Raw genomic sequence first — 20,195 nt, 5'->3', positions numbered from 1 at the left:
GCTCTGGGATTCTGTAGCCCAGCCCCAGCCAGTTGGTCAAAAGTCCCAAGACAGAGTCTGGTGGGAAGGTGGAGGAACATGGTATGCCAGGCAGCAGGCTGAGCAGGCACTGCTGCTCCTGTGCGGGCACAAGGACATGCCACGTGCAAGTGCAGTGGCACCTGCTCCATTCTGCACATCTTGCTCCTATATGGCATGCATGCCTGACCACTTGCCTAACACACCATGCTCCTTCGCCTCCACGCCTACTCCAGCCCAGATTACGGAATCCTGGAGAAACTGGGATGCATGGTCAACCTATATAAAATTCCTTTTTGACCCCAAGTATGGTGATCAGTCTGGCCCTGAGTGGGGGGGGAAGATCCTTAAGCCAGGAACCTCCATGTTTAAATCCCAGCAGGAGCATTAGGCACACCCCAGTCAAAGTCCCCAGCCGTAGCTGCAGCTAACACACATGCCTCTGAGGAAGGCTTAAAAATACCCTGACACATGTAGCAATAAGGGGGATAGGGGCAACCAGAAGCTTGGGAAATACCCATAGTAGAACATAAGTTTAGCTACACCTAGATTATCCCCAACCAGTGGCTGTTAAACCTCTTCTTGAACACCTCCAGTGATACAGAGTCCACAACTTCCCTATGCACTCTATACCACTGCCTCACAATTCTCAGAGTGAAGTTTTTCTGGATATCCAATCTATATTTGCTTTGCTGAAACTTCAAGCCATCCAAGCCACCTTTTCTCTGGAGCAGGACAGAAAAGGTACTTTCCCTCTTCTTTATGGTAGGCCTTCAAGTACTTGAAGACTGCTAACATGTCCCCTCTTCAACACTTTTTCTGCAAGATGAACAGGCCCCCCTCCTTCAGCTTCCCCTTGTATGACTTGCGTTCCAAGACTTTTATCATTTTTGTTACCTGTCTATGGACCCTAACTTCCCCACATTCTTTTTAAAATGTGGAGCCCAGAACTGCACACAGTACTCCAGATGAGGCCCAACCAGTGCCAAGTAGAGAGGCACTTATCACCTCTCCTGTCTTCCACCTAATGCTTCTGATGCATCCCGAAGCCGCATTTGCCTTGTGTGTGGCTGCATCACAAAGTAGACTCATATTGAGTCTGTGATCTACCAAGACTTCTAGTCCTTTTCCATAGTGCTGCCATCCAGCCAGGTATCACCCATTTTATACAAGTTTTTGACTATTTCTCCCAAGGTGTAGCACTTCGCATTTGTCTGTGTTGAACTTCATCTGGTTAGCTCTAGCCCAACCTTCCAATTTGTTAAGATCCTTCTGAACTGCACTGTATTCTCCAACATGTTCACAATCCTTCCCAGTTCTGTGTGATCTGCAAACTTGCTCAAGAAGCTTTCTATTCATAGATTGTTAGGAGCTGGTAGGGACTTCGCAAATCATTGGGTCCACCTCCCCCCGCTCTAGCCCAGTCTCCTCTTGAAACCTCCAGGGTAGGTGACTGCACCACCTCTGGAGGAAGTTTATTCCACACTCTGGACACCCTGACTGTAAAGGAGTCTTTCCTGGTATTAAGCCTGAAGTGGCCTTCCAGGAGTTTATATCCATTGGTCCTGGCCTTCCCCAGGGGTGCCCTAGTCAACAGTTGACGCATTCCTCTGATGTAGCAGTAAGATGCTATCAAGCTGCTATCAAGTCCTCTCTCAACCTTGTCTTCTTTAGGTTCTCATCTTTAGGTTAAAGATGCCCAGGTCCCTCAGCCTTTCCTCATATGGCCTGGCTTGCAAGTCCCTAATCATATGCATGGCTGTTCTCTGGACCCTCTCAAATTTTTCCACATCCTTTTTGAAGTTAAGTGCCCAGAACTGGACACAGTACTCCAACTGTGGTCTCACCAGTGCTGAGTACAGTGGGAGTCTCACTTCCTTAGTTTTACACAAGATGCATCAGTTGATGCATGCCAGCGTGTTATTGGCCCTGCTGGCCATGGCATTGCACTGATGGCTCATGTTCATGCAATGGTCAGTCATTACCCCTAGGTCTCTTTCAGCCATGGTACAATCCAGGCTGTCACCTCCAAGCCTGTATGTATGTTGAGAGTTATTTGTCCCCAGATGGAGCACCTTACACTTGGAAGTGTTAAACTTCATCTGGTTCCGGTCTGTCCAACTCCCTAGCCTGTCCAGGTCCACCTGTATCAGCAACCTATCTTCTGGCATGGCCACACTTCCCCAGAAATTGGTGTACTTGGCCAGCGAGCTTTTCACTTCCCCATCCAAACCACTGATAAGATGTTGAAAAGCACCAGTCCAAGCATGGGCCCCTGAGGGACACCACTGGCCACTTCACACCACAACAAGACGGATCACTTCCTGTAGCCAGCTTCCCACCCACTGAACTGTCAAGCAGCCGAGCCCACAATCTTCCAGTTTTCCCACAAGGATATCATAGGATAGTAGATCAAAAGCCTTTTGGAAGTCTAGGTATATAACATCTACCTTGTCTCTCATGTCCAGGTGGCGAGAGACCTAGTCAGAGAAGGAAATGAGATTGGTAAGACAAGACCTACCCAGAACAAAGCCATTCTGACTGTCATTCAGAATCTTACCTTCCGCAAACTTATCGTACATAGATTCTTTAATGAGCTTTTCCAGGATTTTCCCTGGGATAGAGATTAGGCTGACTGGCCTATGGTTGCCTGGGTCCTCCCTCTTCCCCTTCTTAAAGATGGGCACAATACTGGCCCTCTTCCAATCCTCAGGGACATCCCCTGTGGGCCATGAATTCTGAAAGAGCTTTGCCAGGGGTTCTGCAATGACGTCAGCCAGCTCCTTCAGTACTGTCAGATGGAGTCCATTTGGTCCCGCTGACTTATAAATGTCCTGCTTTTCTATATCAGTATCCAAATTGTTAACAAACATGTTGAACAGCACCGGGCCCAGAACAGACCTCTGTGGGAGTCCACTTGAAACATTCTGCCATTCTGACATGGACCCATTAATAATTACCCTGTGCTTGTGGCTATTGAGCCAGTTACCTATTCATCTTGTAGCAGTTATGCCTAGCCTACATTTATCCAATTTGTTTATGAGAAGGTTGTGTAGGACCTTTTCAGAAGCTCTACTGAAGTCCAGATACTCTATATCCACGGAATTCCCTTCACCCACCCAAATAGTTACTTTGTCAAAGAAGATCAAGTGTATTTGACATTATTTGTTTTTCATGAATCCATGCTGGCTGTAAACAACTTTGGCAAAATATAAAAAGACATGCATCTGTGGTCTTAATGAATTTTACTCAAAATGCAGTTATTACTTACTTTAATGCAAGATTCCTTATAAACTCAGAGGTTTGGGGGTTAAACTTTGGACATTAATGCCACCAGAGTAGCCTGAAACACTACAGCATCTCAAACAAGATGTACTCAGAGCCAACTGATATGCACAAGGCTTCTAATATTAACCTGTCTTGTTCAAAATCACAGCCACTGGGCCCAGGATATTCCTGGGAGTGAAGCTGCAGAACCTTCCTATAAGTCAGGAGTCACAGGCCAAACACAGAGGCATAATGAGAAGGCAGTCAATGCATGTCACCTTTGAACGCCCCATACAGTGTTTAAATGCACAGTACTTCAACAAAGCTTGCACAGCCCTAAGCCTGTCTTGCCCCTTCGACTACATAACTTCTTGACTTAGCCACTTGAAGAAAAATAATTGCCAAGACACAATCAAGATACTTCTACTTGGTTAAGCCTCTAAAACAAGAGATTTAAGATCCGCCTCCTGTTCACACAAGGCCGAATTAATAAAAATATGGCTTAAATAGCAGTATTTACATAATCTCTTTCTGTGCTTTGAAAACTCAAAACATATTTGAACAGATGTCACTCTTTATACAGTCAGGTGACAAATGATCCATATTTATTTCAGAATGTGATCTGTTAATCACTAACCAAGCTTACTCCAGTTGTAAACTTTTAATATCTGTGAATGTATGTTTATACAGAATCCTTTTACCATTATTAATCATTTAAAATATGCCACAATTGCACACAGAAGGACAAATTCAGTATCTAAAAGAGCTTATAATATAATCATTTATGGCTAATCTTTTGTACCCACTTCTGTAGCTTTCTAAATCGGTTCTGATTACGTGCAGTTATGGGTATCTGAAAATATTTTAAATAAAATCCTTCAAGATCATTCCATTATGTAAATTACACTTTTTCCTAGAAATGTATGTGCTGACACGTGATCAACAAGAGTTTTCAGTTTATCATTTCGGGCCACTTATATGAGGCGCTTTTATTTATGACAAACTTTTGGCATTTAGGACCACAAAGTGCAAATATTACAAGATCACATTTCCATAAAATGATAAAAATAATACCACATTTTAGAAATTGAGTTCATTTGGAGACACTACTTCAATGGTCTCTCAGTTTTTGATGCCTACTTGTAACTCAGAACATAAAGTTACTAGTGTTCAGTGTTTGGCTGTACATCTAATTGACCAACTCACATACATGTGTTAATTTAATCCAATATAACAGCCACAACAAACTAATCAAATTCATTTGTGGAACATGTCTAGAATCCTTCAGAGGCATGTGCGATTTCTTTTAACCGTCTCAACTGGAAATGCTAATGTGTTGGTAATTTATTTTAAGAATCCTAGAATGTATTTAGTCATCTGTGGAAGTCAATGATTCTGTCATTAACACCTCATACAGTGCAACACAGTAACTCAAGGCCATCCTGCTTGTGGGATCCTGCTTGCAATTCTGAGGGACAGTCAATAAATGATGTTGTTGGTCAGTGAGGAAGACCCGTATCACTTTTCCCTGTGAGCTTGCAGTGCACTCTCTGTTGTCATTCATCCAATGTTTTATAAGAAACTTCAGTCCCATTGAAGCACTATGACATGAGCTATCAAAACTTTATACCCTTGAGGTACGCAGATTAGAAAAGGGACGTATACATCTCTCCAAAATACATTTTCAACAGATTCCTGAGCACTGTGGGTTCTCCTAAAACACTATTTACAATCTCTCTTCATAGCATGCCCAATTATCAGACAAAACTTGCCTTTGGTATACCCATCCTTAAAAACAGAAAATAGACTTGTATAAAGAGCAGTTTTTGAAGCCTTTGGACTTAGTCAGTCGTAGTAACTGAAAACAGTACCAACAGTACCTCACCACAAAAAAATCAACTACTTTATTGCCAAAAGTGAGAAAAGAAATTATCAAAATCTCACTGCAAATCCAACCACTGTGAACTAAATATTTAAGTATTTACCTCTGAAAGAAAAAAGCCACACAATGCACTACAAGGCTCAGAGATCTAAAGTTCCATCTCTTAGCCACAAGGGGAAGATGCTGAAGACCCTGCATAGGCTCTTTATATCTTCAGAGGCATGAAGATACATTGCTGACCAAAATAATCTGAACGTAATGCAATGGACACAAGAATAACAATATGTTCCTTTCTATATAATGACTGTGTGTGCGTTTTCATACATTCATACACACATGCACATGGTCAAAGAAAGATATTTTCTCATTTTAAAGATGGAAAAACACAGACAAAATTCCTAGAGGTCACACAGGGTGTGTGGCTAGACCTTTTTCATATGAGCCAACCTTAAGGCCTCTACAAACCTATACTTGCAGACCACTGACATTTAAATCCTTCAGTTTTGGTCCTTAGCTATAATCTAGTCTATCCCCAAAAGTTCTGCCAAACTTAAGGGTCTAAGGTCAAGCCTGCCTTATTCTGCTCTTCCCTGTAAATCCATCTGGAACTCACCCATGTACTTCAGGCTGGAAGTCCAGGAAGGTCCACCAGCAGCACTCCCAGAACTTCCTGCTCCTGGCTTCCACCTCACATCTATTTGTTTTGCCCACTGATTATGGCAAAGCATAGGAAGACATGTGATTTGGAGACTGATTCCAGGAAAGTGTCTCCTCAAGGAATAGGAAGCATCATATGGAGCCTTGTGCTGCAGGCCTCAAAGTATATAAACAGAAACAGGGGCTTGTGTGCATCTAGTTGAAGACAGGTAACCCTCAAGATGCATCCTAAATATTAGTCAAGATATTTGGCAGAGGCTGAATTAAAATGAAACACTTTCTTGACCTCTAGCCATTTGCTCATGCCTCCAGAACACTACCTGACTGCCTGCAGTGCTAAATATCTATTGTTCTGACTTGGTTCAGTAGCAATAACAGGTGCAGCTGTAAAATCTGCTCCAGGTGAGTCAAGCTGGGCATTTCCAAAACAAGGCACACAGAACTGTTAAACTAGAACTTCAGCTTAAGTGAATTGCTCATCAACAAAAAAGAAGAATGTGCTAAAGGCAACGATATACTGAATCCTCCAGAGATGCATTCACTTGCCTTAGTAGCGACACTAATTTGCTAGCAACAACATCTCAACCTTAAAGGAGAGTATTTGTGTTCATTTATTATTTTGGCAAACTGGCAACATTGCCAACTAAAGAAGAGAAATAGCCATTTCAATAGTTTATAAACATACTAATCTCATACTAATTCTATTTCACATTTAAAAAAAGAAAAGGAACAAGTAAAAATGCTCTGGCTCCAGCATTTTCCCTATACTTAATTTTAAGTTTAATGTCACAAGCTTCCAATAATCTTTTGTTGTTGAAGGTATAAAAACTTAAATAGAGGGGCTTTTTCTAGCACCCTCTCTAATGTTATTAGGATTTTGCAACTTTTTAATAAAACTTTGCATACAGTGTTAACAGTGGTAAAGAAAACTCTAAAAAAACCTGGACAATACTTGGTTCAGAAGAATTTTAACGTTTCAGTTTCTAATGTAATCACAGTGACCAGAAAGTTAGGATTTTTTAAATATAGAATCATATTTCTAACCACTCATATTTTTGCATAAGAGGATATAATTTGCATAGATGTTAGAAGTTTGTACCTCATAAAGCGTGTTATATGTTGTAACGGTCACCGTATTTGTATGCAGCATCAACCTCTCTCCAAGAAGTGTGAAAAGACTGTGGGTATGCATGATTTCAACCTTTCGTCTGGAGGAGAGAACAAAAAATACAGGCCTTAAAACATGCTAAAGATTTTAAGTAGATGCAGACCAATTATTCTATTAAAAACATTTTAAGCCAAACAGACTTCTATAATATTAGGACTTTCATTTGTTGTTATATACTACTGAAAATTTTTTAATTCATTTCTGACAATTTATGCAAGTTCTGACAATACAGAATGGCTGTCAGAATACAATTTAGTATTTTGCATAGGCTCCTACACGTAAAAACTGGCAGACCTTCTGGTCCTCAAAGCTGTTCATTCCAGAAGAAATACAAACAGAGCTAACCATATACTCCACTGGCTCTCAACCTTTTTAGGCTCATGGCACCCTTCCATAAATTTTCTGAATTGGCAACATACCATTTCAAAAACAAATTTTATTCATTCTTTCACTACAGAAAAATAATGGAGCAAGTCTTCTATTGCAAAGAACTCAGAAAGACCACAACAGGACAGAATGTTTTAGGCATTATGAGCCCCTCTACACTTGCAGATAAAGGCGTAAAGGGATCAAATGCACAGTCCACAGAATCACACCTCTCCTGCCATGCCTGAACCACCCAGAAGCAAGATCCTTTGCCTGGGAGCCCTCTTAGCCAACAAGGCTCCGAGGCATGGGGCACCCCATACACCCCCACAGCTGAGAGACCACAGTTGCTGCAATATCCCAGGCATAGGGCACTGCACACATCCCCAGTGCTGGGAGATTGCAGCAGTGCACCAGGGGACCTGGCATCCACAGCTATGGGACCCAGAGTCCCCATCTGCTCCACACTGCCAGGCCTATGAGTCCCCTCAGCTACAGGGCTCCCGGACCCTGGCTGTGCATGGAGCACCCATTGGGGCTGGGAGCCTGGTCAGCTGAAAGGGCTCCCAGTCACAGGGACAGACCCTTATAAACTACACTAACAAACTAAAGCTAGATAGCACCCAGCTATTACATATTGTCCAACAATAACTTTACAGCAGGTTGGATCTTTTATGGCACAATAGTTAATGTGCACATATAGTCAGTCTAAATCAATTGCACAATTAACCCAGTAATTGTGTGATATATGTAATGTACAGAAGGGGCCTATGAATTATTATTTAAAATCTTTAGATATATCCTGCGAATCATGCAGGTATCTGCCGACCTATTATGTTAATATTGTGTAGCACTGTGAAACACCCTTAAAAGGACTTCACATCACCCTGGTTGAGAATCACTCTCTATAACCTTCCCCAATCTGTCAATGTCATCCTTATACTGGGCAGATGGGTGACCAGTAAGAAATAAGAAATTCTATCTTCCCTTAACTGGGCTTAGTATTATGCTCTCCAAAATCTCCCATGAAACTTACTTTTACATTTATGGTGTTTATTACCATCATCAGTATATACTCTTAGCATTATTTAATATGGATAAAAAATAGTGATATTGTTTGAAGGAAGAACAACTGGCATGGGCAAACACAAAGGTTCACACAGGTGAAATTCCAGCTGAATCGTACACTATCTTAATATATTAGCAATAATGGCTAGAACAAAGTAGAACATTAAAAATGGAGAGAAGAAAGAAGCTTCGGTTCCTGAATAACTTATTACAGAGAATAAGCCCAGAGCTGAGCAGTGCAGAGCAGTGGTGGAGACAAGTGGTGCAGTCCACAGCATGTAGCCCAGGAATCCTATGGCTCACCCCGATGCAGCCCATGGGTATCCAGCCCTCTGCCCCTTAGAAGCTGGACAGCCCTGTTTATATTGTTGAAAATGTTCAAAGTACAATAAGAAAAAAAAAGCAGAAAATGAAGTATAAAATTCTCTATTCAGAAGCATTAACAATTTATATAGAGAACAAGTACAACGTGAATCAACATGGTATGAAATAGATGCAGAATGATTATCACATCTGAAGTTCTTAGCCGAAGAGAGAGGTTTTTGTGAGTCTCTCATGAAACTCCAGACAGGTAGAACAAGATATTCTCATGACATCTTTGCAACCAGTTCCAGATTGTGAAATGCACAAAGGCTTGCCATTTTTTGTAAGAGAATTTTGAAACCAAGAGATATGTTTCTATGTTACTACTTTCTCCAGATGATTTATAAAAATCTAAATGTCCTTATGAATAGTAAAGATGTGGGGTAAGCTTTCAAGGGAGTCAAAAATACAATCTTAGCTCTGTCCTCTTGTATGTACTGTTTACAGTATAGGTTTTAGTCAGATAATGACAGCCTAAGACTCATTTATATGAGAAATACACAGAAAAATACAATGTACTACAGGTTAAAAATAAATTAGAGTATCAATGAAACTTGCTAGAAATATATTGGCTATATGGCTAAGTAAAGACAGCAGAAACGCCTGAATTGATTTAGTCTTCACAGGTTAGTCTTAAGCTGTTTATATTGAATAGATAAGCAAGTGAACAAACATTCACTTTTGATTCAGAAAATGCAGCCACATGCCTGCAGTGACCCAGGCCAGAATCTGGAGGGTCCTAAAGCAGCCCTCCTTGCTTGGCCAGAATGGACAGTTTGGGCCAAGGCTAGCACGCCCAGCCTGTGAGCAAGGTGAGGATGTCTGCGGGGGGAGGTGCAAAGCATCCTGGGATGCTGGGGCACTATGAGTTAACTTGAATCGGGAGGGGATCTGGGACACAAGTTCAATAAAGCGATTTAACCTAAATCAGTTATATCTGGTACTATATCCATCCAGATTTACATTAAACTGGTTTTAGCCATTTTGAAAGCAGTTTATGTGCATGGAACTGTTGTGTTACAGATATGAACTGGTTTCTGATCACTTCTATTGGTTTATGTGTACTTTCTGTCCCTAGCCTATGTGTTTAAAGCTAACTTTTATTGGTTCATTCCCTGTACTACTTCCAAAGAAGGTTGTGATGCTTCTCAAAGATAAGGCACAGCACATGGGTATTTATAAAAACTGCTAACATACCTAAACCCCTTTAGAGAGAGGAAGTCTAACTGAAATGTAATAAAAGCACATTAAACCACTGTGACAGGAAAATTACCATAATGAAGAAAAAAAAGAGATAGATCACTACAATCATGAATTAAAATGTCTTACAGGAATATTTTTATGCAGTTTGGCTATTGTGATATGTACATACTAAGTGGAAAATTCATGGCTGTAAATACACTGATAAATCATCTGATTTGTGCAACTTAAAATTGCCATAACAAATATTAATCAAGAACTCAAAATCTAAGGTCAGTGTAAGCCATCTAAGGCACCCCCACATTATGTGAGAAGACATTAAAATCATGCCAATGACACTTAACATTTACCAAATCTCATTGATCTCAATACTAGACACTGCTTTAGCTGCTTTAAGAGTGACTTACTTTGTAGGGGAAGAGTCCACTCTCAACTTTCCCTACATAATTGATATTTGTTACATTGTTACTCAAAGATTGTGCTCAGCCTTTCACCCTTAATGAAGGCTCCTTATGCTTTTATTTAGAGCTCCTTGCTTCTAATAGCAGCCTTGACACTGAGCAGCCTTGACACCAGTTAGTTTGCACAGTGGCTAACAACACAGTACAGACAAAGCAAAGTTAGGATTAACAGCCCAGGCTGCATGTCAAGTAATTTGCTGACTGCCTAATAAGCACACTATATGCTGCTTAGAAAGGAAAAAGCAAAAGGAGGACAAGGAAGAAAACAACTTTATTGTCCTTAAGGAAGCTAGAGTAAACATCAGTGTCTTACACACCACATGTCCCCAGTTGAGACACTCCAAATAAAACAAACAAGGTACCTTGTTTTGGAAAAGCAGCATGAAGAAAGATTTTTTCAGAGTCATGGATGAATTTTGACTGCAGGGGAGGGAAACTGACTGCAGGGCTGAATCCTGATGGATGCCCCTCACGTAGAGGCTTACGTGTTAACCCTCTCACAGTCACTGGTGAATTGGCAGCAGTTGTTGGCTGCAGTAGCTGTGAAAGGGTTAACACTGTAGCTCTGATGCTGAAGAGTGAACTTCTCCTCCCTCTTTCCCTCACAAAGGCTGACAGGGGGAGAATCAAGACAACCATTTTACAGTGGCTCCATGCTTCCATTCCAGCATACAGAATCAGCTTCCCCATTTAAAACATACACTCCAATTTTGCATGGCTAAATTTTTGGGGGAAAGTGAGTGTGGTATGAAGTAAATATAATAGCTCACCAATGCGAGCTCAATGTTGCAACTACATTCCACTAATCCATTAGCTCTCCTTTTCAGAATTCAACCTACTCTTTAATAGCCATCAGGCACTTTTGAACTTTGGCAATACTAAATGTTTTTTAGTTATGCGTTATGATTATTAATGTGTGGTTGGTACAGCTATCGTAAATTACTTTGACTGTAGCTTTCCCTGAGATTGCGTGCTGGTGTGTAAAGCAGAATTGCAAATAATCTCTCTGAAGTGTATGGTGTCATGTTTGGGGAAAAATGTGTGAATGATTGATTTATACTGATAGAGATTATTCTAAACCATATACTTTTATATAAAATTAGAGAATCAAAACCCTATTTGGGTATACATTTGCGTATATTATGGTGACAACTGAGGAGGAAGCTGTTTATTTATTATCGGCCTTTTTTCCTACTCCAGACTACTTCATTTCCATGATCCCTACTGCATTTTACAATATGGGTTAACCTTACATAGTTTCACTCACTTGTCCCATGTTTTCTTTCACCATGGTGCTGCTTCTTGGTGGACTACATAAGGAGAATGTATAGGGGTTTGTGATTGTGGTACAGGCAGGGAGAAGATTTAAGGTAAAAGGTTATGGGTGAAACCAAGGTTCATCATGGGCTAAGACGAGGAATATTTGTCTTAGCCCATGGTAGCACTATGGCCTTGGAGGCCCAGAGAACTGAATCTCAGAAAAGTAAGCCTGGAAGGGACTTCAGGCGGTCCACCTAGTCCAAGCCCTGCTCCAAGAGTGGGTCCATGGCCATCTGGAAGCTAGCCACCCACAACTGTCTTCAGTACACTTCACATTGGACAAATTCATAGCAAGTTCACCCATCATTTCTGTAGCACTCTCTTCTGCAGCCCTCACTGCAGAGCAGCAGGGTATCTATAGTTAAGGTAAGCACAGACAGCTGGATCTCTCTGGGGGCCAGGTCATGGACTCTGGCCTATAGCAACAAAAGGTTATATGGCTGTGACTACTTGAATGAAAGGGAAGGCAGGTTAATCTAGTCAACTAAGCAAGGGGCATGGTGCAAGACATTTGAGATTTGATCTTTTTCAATAATGCTTCTGTGTGACTCCATGTAAGTTATTTAACCTCTGTCTCGATTCCATCATTTGTAAAACAAGGTTAATAACTTATCCAGTCTCATAGAAGGACTGAGGATTAATCTATCACTATTTGGACAGCATTTTGAAAATGTAAGGCAACATAAAATAGCATAATAAAAATAAGTAACTTTGAAAAATGAGACAATACTGTGTCTAACAAGGTACTGAATCATTCTGAATTTCATTGATGCATACATTTTCATATTTTACATCTCAGTTCCAGGTTTAATGTTTATAATCATTTATATAATTCATGTGGAGTTCCTTCTACATATTTTTCAGTAGCTATAACTAGCTTCCATGGGGAAACGTTGTATTATTCCTCTGCTGCAGGTGTTCCCATCTTCATTTTCAAAGTTCTTGTATGACAGAAGACCTTGATATTTTCTTGTAATGATACTCAATTTACAAATGACTGGCATTATGACAAATGACACAATCTGACATTGTTTCATATACAACCATTTGCAGAGTTTTATAGCATGATATAGTCAATTTAAAAACATGTTTTTAGATCATTTTAAATACTATTTTCACTAAATACATCTATCTAACAGTTAACAATATTTTCCCAATATGCATAGAAAAATAACAAAATCTGTAAATTACTCTTCAAAAACTATCTGGATACAGCATTCCAAATACATTCTAGGCAATATGTCTTGTAGTTTTAAGTGAATATGACAAAAGAAAAAAAATCATCACCACACCATGCCACTGTAAACACTTCAGAGAAAATACTTACTTGTGACCCAGGTGTTTGAGGAAATATCCCAATACCTTCAGAGCTTGTACCCAGATACTTTCACTTTTGGAAGCCAATAATTTATAAATTACTCTAAAAAGAAAGACAAATTTAGCATGTTCCATCAGCTTACTACCACATATCATGCATTTCCATATGATCATCTACACTACTGTGAAATTATACAAAAAAGCAAGTAAACAAAGTTAAAACAGTAAAATTTAAAACATAGGTTTAAGGGAATGAACTGGGATCACCAGGCACTGCTGAGGATTAGGCCAGAAACCTTTTCAAGACACATCTGAAACAGACAAGAAATTTTCAGTTTCAGCCACAATAAAGAATCAAAAGTGGCCTGTCTTCCCTCGATTATTGGTGCAAACAAACAAACAAGGTCACTTTCAGTTTTATCTTGGATTCCATTAACACACAGCTGTTTTCTTCTCCCAACACTCCAGTCAGAGCATGCAGCCAAAATGACAACTCTTATACTCTTTGAATAGTGTTAGTTCAAGAAAACTTGTTCATAAAGCAAACTGAGCCATTCATTTAACCAGGGCCAAATTCAGGAGAATTTCCCCTTCTTGATCCTGAGGATAACAAAGAGGACAGCCTTGGTTCTAAACCAGGACTGGAGCTGCCCAATGCTGAATTCTGAAACTCAGCAGAGTGTTGCGGTCCAGTACAAGGCAGTCCAGGGGTCTGGGACAGGGCTACCCTGCCCAACTAATGGGATCAGGCTGGGGGCAGCTCCCTGCTCTATCCCCACAGGAGGCCGAGTCCATAACTTGAGACCACGAGTTTCTCCCATGCCTTGCTGCTCATGCCAATTAAAGAGGGACTTGATGTGCAGTGGGGAATAGGGAAAAGTGCCCATACACAGCTGTACTTGCCCATTTAAAGAGCTGTCCAGTGCTAGCAGCTGGGGGTAAGGGAGATTTCCCACTAGCAGCAGGAGTTGGGGGGATGTTGTGTTTACAGTGCCCAGGAAACTTGGAAAAGTAGATGAGCATTCAGCTGGGGCTCCCAAATTTATGCCTGCTTTTTAAAAGTTCTGTGGCACTGTAGGTCTGATGTCAGGGAAAGGCTTCCTGATGCTGGGCTTATGGCACCCCAGACCTTTAAAAAGTGGACGTGCAGCTGAAAGCCCTAGCTGCACATCATCTTTTCTATGTTCCCAGGAACCTGTGGAAGGAGTGCTTGGGGAGGGGGGAGGGGAGTAGTGGGAAGCTCCTGGCTCCCTAGCTGCCACTTCCACGTTCAGAAGATGGATACAGCTGAGGAACTGGGAGCTTTCCTCTCCTCAGCTATGGGTGCCCCCCCTGCCTCTTCCTCTTCCAACACACTGGGAGCTGACAGTCGCACAATATGGGGACTTGCTTGCCCTATTCCTAGAATTGCATGACCTGCCAAGCATGTGTTCCATGATAGCCTTAACATTTGCCAAAAACCCAAGACTTCTTGTGAAGACATCAAAACATGCAACCATCTACCACTTTCCTTGATGATTTCTTGCCCATACCTGAAAATGTCTACCTTGTTTCTAATTTAAAATTTGTCCACCTTTAGCATCCAATCATTTGTTCTTGTTATGCACACGTTTTATATCCTCATTAAAGTACTTGTACTACAATCAAGTCATCTCTGAAGCTTCCTTTTGACAAGCTGAATAGACTGAACACTGTCTCCTGCTGTAAAGAACGGGTTGTCAACTGGGGGTATGTGTACCTCCAGGGGTACTTGGGAAGGCCCTAGGGGGTGAGCATGGGTGGGGATGGAGTGCCTTCACCCACCACCCCATGCCGCCACCTCCCAGAAGCAGAGTGGGGGTGGGAAGCGCTAGGGCAATGTCACCCCTCTACAGGCCACACAGGTGCTGCCTGGCCAGCCAGGCGTGGGGGTAGAGGGGAGGACTGCAGTAGTTTTTTGGCAAAACACTGAATTAAGAGCTCATGTTCAGTTGCCTGCTTAATATGATCCTTCTCAGTGACCACTTTTCACAACACATCTTCCCGTTCCATAGACATTGCCTTGTTTTTAGATGTATAATTTTGGATTTGACTGTATTAAAATGAAATATTTCAAAGAGCACATCTTACCAAGTGATCTGAATTGCTCTGTATGACTGTCTTGTTATCATCAGTAATGACAAATCTATTGATTTTCACATTATCCACTTTTGATTATATGATAACTTTTCCATGTTTTACTTCCAGATCACTGATGAAGATTATGTTGTTAGACGACAAGAACTGACCTGTGAAATCCTTCCACTAACAATAATCTTATTTGGTAATTCCTCAATTGACAACTATTATGTGAAAATTGTCCTTTATTTAGTTCTTAACAGCTTTAAGAAGTGCTTTACTAGCACTGTAAAGTGTTATTTTTCTAGAAAAAAAGAATATTGAGGCATACCAAGTGAAACATAATATGAAAAGGACTAAATGTATTACATCTATAGTTGCCATTATCAACCAAATTTGTAACCTGATTAGAAATTAGATTAGATTACTTGTTTTCCATAAAACCATGGTAACTGAAGTATGATTATAATCCCATTATAATCTTTATAAACCTTTATTAATTATATTCTATATCAGCTTTAATATTATTTTCCTCAGGACTGGTGTCAAAAGTTAATTATAACTATTCGGGCTCATCCCACTTGCCCTTTTTGAATACTGAAATGATATCAGAACTCTTCCACTCTCCTATAAATTCCATACCTGTGTTAAGAATTTACATCAGGAAGTCAACGACCTCTTTAGCTGACTCTTCTAGACTTTTGTACAGAAGTTATCTGGACCTACCCACCTTGACAACATTTATTATTACTAGGTATTATTTAACATCCTTAGTTTATCATTTGTAATCAAGACAGATTTTTAGGAAGAGGAAAACTCTATCCAAGCACAGTTTATATATATTATACAACAATTCTGATAAGGATAAAGTAAATAATTAAAGCCAGAAAAAGTATGTGGGCTTTCTTATAACCTGATCTTTTCACAAAACCTTAGTCATTTTCATCTGAACTGTTGAGCTATGGACAGACATTCATAAAGCCGGAGCCTCAACTGATTCAATCTTTGCAAGTGAATCTAACCTGGCTAGGCTGACCTGGTTTGAAACTGGCCAGACATTCTCTCTAGACTGAGGAAATTCAGAAGGTGCTAGAGCAGCCCTCCCTTCCCTTCTGCAGGGAGCTGAGCTGAGGTGGGTCTGGCCAGGCCCTGGAAAGACTCTCGCATTAGGGATTCCTGCCTGCACAGTCCCAGTTTTTTCCCCACTGGCTCCTCAAGGGGTGGGAGTGTTGCCTCCAGCCCCGGGCTAGCACTCTGAGGCACAGGCATGTGTGCAGTGCATGCCTCTGTTGATGATATGGAGCTTTTCAATCTCCCTTCCTGCTTCCTCATATTGTCTGCAGCAAACTGACAGACGAGCAAACCAGCTGGGGAGGGGGGCAGTTAATAACAGTCTTTATCACCTGATTAGCAAAACAGTAGTCTTTCCACATTATTTCAAACTTCTTAAACAGCTTACCAGCTGACCTGTTGATTAGCTCCCAAAGCCCTAAGCAGTCACTGTTCTGTCTGCCTGCCCCAGTGAAATTTGAGAGAGATGTACACACAGACACCTCTCAGCGTTAGCTAGCATACTACACGCTGGCTATGATCCCTGCTGCGGCAGAGAGGAGGAAGGGAATTCTGCTTAAGCAGCCAGTGGTGAGAGGGGTGGGAGAGGGGGGCACAGGGAAGCCAACAGACCCTGCTGTGCCTGCTAGTCTGTGCCGAGCTCCAGCCAGGGACCACAGGGGAGGGGCCAGACCTGCTGTGGAGCAGACAGCCCCACCAAGCCTAGAGTATATGCCGGGATGGTGAGGGACTCTGATTAACAGACGTTGCATTAACTGACTTGACCCAAATCAGTTAGGTCTGATACTACATTCACCTAGGTTCATCTCAAACCAGTTTCACCCATTTTCAAACTGGTTTATGTGCACTGAACATCTGTTCTATTACAGGCTTAACCCAATTTCGGATTACTTAAACCTGTTTATGTGTAATGCCTGTCCCTAGACTTGGGGAATAAACATGCAATTTCAGGGTGACAAGGCAAATCACCTAAAATGTCATTTTAATTTCTTTCTTTTCTAATTAGTTTTCAAATGTATATTCAGTTCCAATAATATAATATATTGGGATTAAAAGTATAGAAGTTTCAAGTCAAATTCATACCAGACTCACTAACCCCCCATTCTCCAGGATAAATGAAAACACAACTCAAGAACTGCATTTGCAGGTCACCTAAATCACGGTCTATTAATTGGCTGTTCCATTATTTTCTTTTATTCTCTGTCTTCCCCACAATCAACATTTCTCTGGCCATTTAAATGGCTCTTAAGGACAACAAATTAGCTGCTGGCCCTTTCCCATACAGCTGTATAGACATTTTTTCTTGGCAACTAGCTACAACTGAGCCAAAAAAGGACTAGTAACAGCGAATGAACAGCAAGACAGAAAGCAAAATGCTTTGTTTCACCAGTCATTGTTAATTAGCTTGATATATAAAGATTACAATGTGAATATTCTATTGAAGCCACTGTTTGAATTGCCCAGGTAACTGTTTTCAAAAAAATTATACAGTATCTCAATCATATTGAAAATATTTTTCAGAATATCACAAATGAGTAACCTGTATTAACTATTAAATGGACACAGTATATCTCAATTCAAAAGCATCAAACAATTTGTTATTTTATTAGATACAAAAATAGTAAAGCAGCAGAGTTTCTCCTACTGTCTTTAGTTATAAATTACTGTAACATATACAATGTTTGGACATGTGTCTTAAATTTCCAGAGAAAATTTCAGTGGCTTTAATCTATAAAAATGCTTCTGTCAACTTACAAAAAAATCTAAAAATAATCTTTAGGAATCAGAAAAGGGAACCACAATTCACATATCCAGTTTTTGCAATGCATCTTGTAAACAGTGTATCATATTTGAATCTCAATTAGAATTTTTTAAAAATATTTACTTATTCCTAAACAAATCTGGCTTCATAAATAAGAACCCACAGGAAAAGTTTTTATTTAAAACATACTCATGAAATGTGATAAAAACTTATATCTTCTAGCAAAAATAAAATGCCAGGATTAGGTCTTTCCAGAAAAATGTTTGTACTCCTAGAGAAAAGTAACTTTACATGCTATGTTAGAGGAAAGGAAACAGTTTGAAGGGAGGCAACACTGGGGAGATTTGTTTCAAATTATATTCTCACTTCTCCATCTTACCGTATCCCATTTCTTTGATCAAAGGCTGGTATCATAGATGCTGGATGTTCTGACATTAGAGCTACTAGCAGTTGAAGAACATCATGAATATTTTCATCCTGTGTGACAAGCATCAAAATCATTTTACAAACTAATCTTAATTGCCTGCTTTCCATAAAGATGGTACAAATTACAGTAAAGACAAGTAATTAGAGAAATGTACCTCGTGCATTGTTAATAAGTAATTTAATATACTCTGCAGTTCATCCTCTTTGACTCCTCGATCCTAAAAAAGAATGGATATTTCTTCAGAGAGCTTAAATTCCTTACACTCTGCTCAGTAAAACTATTAATTATGGAATCCCCTTTCAAATTATACTGTAAAACTAGAAATATCTTGAATAATCTCTTCAAAAAAGTACTCGCTGAAGTGAAGGGATTAGCTTGTCTCCTTTACTGTATCCCTACCTATCATTTTGGCCCTGAAAAAGTCCCTCTCTCCAAAATGCAGGATCCCACTAGTGTGGGAGAAGTCATTAGTGTGGGAGCAAAGTTAACACTGTAGACTCCCTGGGATTCTGATGCAAGGGCTGATGAAAAATGCAAGAAAAATGAGAGATGATCCCTCAGATCAGCATCAGATGATACAGATAACAGCAGACTAACTCATGGAAGGCCAAATTTTTTGGCGCCCTTGCCACAGATTAGCTCCACACTCTCCCTGAAAGGCACTCCAGCTCCACTTCACCTATCCCATCTGCCACTCTGCTCTCTACTCCCTAACTGATTTGCTGCTCTACTTCCTGCCTATCTTCCATTGTGCTGCCTGCCCCATGCTCAATTAGCTGTCTGCCATACCCAGAGGCTGCTAGTGCCATTTGTACACACCTGCCAAGACTTGGCCACCCTCAGGCCAAGAGTTAGGCCTAGGTAAAAATTAAGACTTTCAATGCCCTCTCTTACTTACTGGGCCACACGTAGCACAAAATCTATATATGAATACACTAAGCTTAGACTGTTCCTACACACCTTGACATAAATAGGCTAAAATTAACATTAACCAAGTTTGGGTAAAATTGTCCAAGGAGTTACATATCTAATACTGTCATATAAACTATTAACTTAGGCCTTCAAGTTTGTTGTATTTATCTAATTATTAGCATTCTAAAATTCATTATTTTTACCTTCAATATAAGTTGTTTCAAAAACAGAAGCATAAATGCCCGTAGTGATATGATTTCTTTCTGTGATGGCCGAGGACCATCTGAAAAAACAAAACCCATTTCCTTTTAAATGTAGTATATACAACTGCTCATAATGACTGCAATAACTTTGAGGAATTACATTTTCTACAATAAATTTAGTCCTGTACTCACTACATAAAAACCCATATTTTCACATGGTACAACCTTTTCAGAACTAAATTATGCAATAACAATATTTTTTATGTGGTTTATTTTTCATAGAAAACTTGACCACAGTTTTTAAATGGCTACAAGAACACAACATTTCAGGAAATATGGACTTAGAGTAATTAGGCCACTAAGTTGCAGTGCTCTGGTGTGGTGCCAGAGGACTGGAAGAGGGCCAATGTGGTTCCCATTTTCAAAAAAGGGAGGAAGGAGGACCTGGGAAACAATAGGCCAGTTAGTCTTACCTTGGTCCTGGGTAAGCTTTTTGAGAGAATTATCCTGGCACATGTCCATGAGGGGCCAGCAAGGGAGGTTATGCTTAGGGGCAACCAACACAGGTTCATTAGAGGCAGGTCCTGTCAGACCAACCTGGTGGCCTTCTATGACCAGGTCACCAAATCCTTAGAT

General features: G+C 40.5%; 1 protein-coding gene across 1 annotated transcript in view; it reads right to left on the bottom strand.

Moving 5' to 3' along the window:
- Positions 1-20,195, bottom strand: part of LOC109302237 (neurobeachin) — a 564,850-nt gene that overhangs the window by 232,927 nt on the left and 311,728 nt on the right. Inside the window, exons 14-18 of the mRNA XM_019523799.1 lie at positions 19,560-19,639; positions 18,599-18,661; positions 18,397-18,494; positions 13,098-13,190; positions 6,924-7,032 (exon numbers count right to left, since the gene is read on the bottom strand). Coding sequence (XP_019379344.1) covers positions 6,924-7,032; positions 13,098-13,190; positions 18,397-18,494; positions 18,599-18,661; positions 19,560-19,639 — 443 coding nt within the window. The remainder of the gene's footprint in view (positions 1-6,923; positions 7,033-13,097; positions 13,191-18,396; positions 18,495-18,598; positions 18,662-19,559; positions 19,640-20,195) is intronic.

Source organism: Gavialis gangeticus, unplaced genomic scaffold (assembly GCF_001723915.1).
Source record: "Gavialis gangeticus isolate Ggan-Ray unplaced genomic scaffold, GavGan_comp1, whole genome shotgun sequence".
In the NCBI taxonomy this organism is placed as follows: Eukaryota; Metazoa; Chordata; order Crocodylia; family Gavialidae; genus Gavialis; species Gavialis gangeticus.
This window is presented reverse-complemented; position numbering and strand designations above follow the sequence as displayed.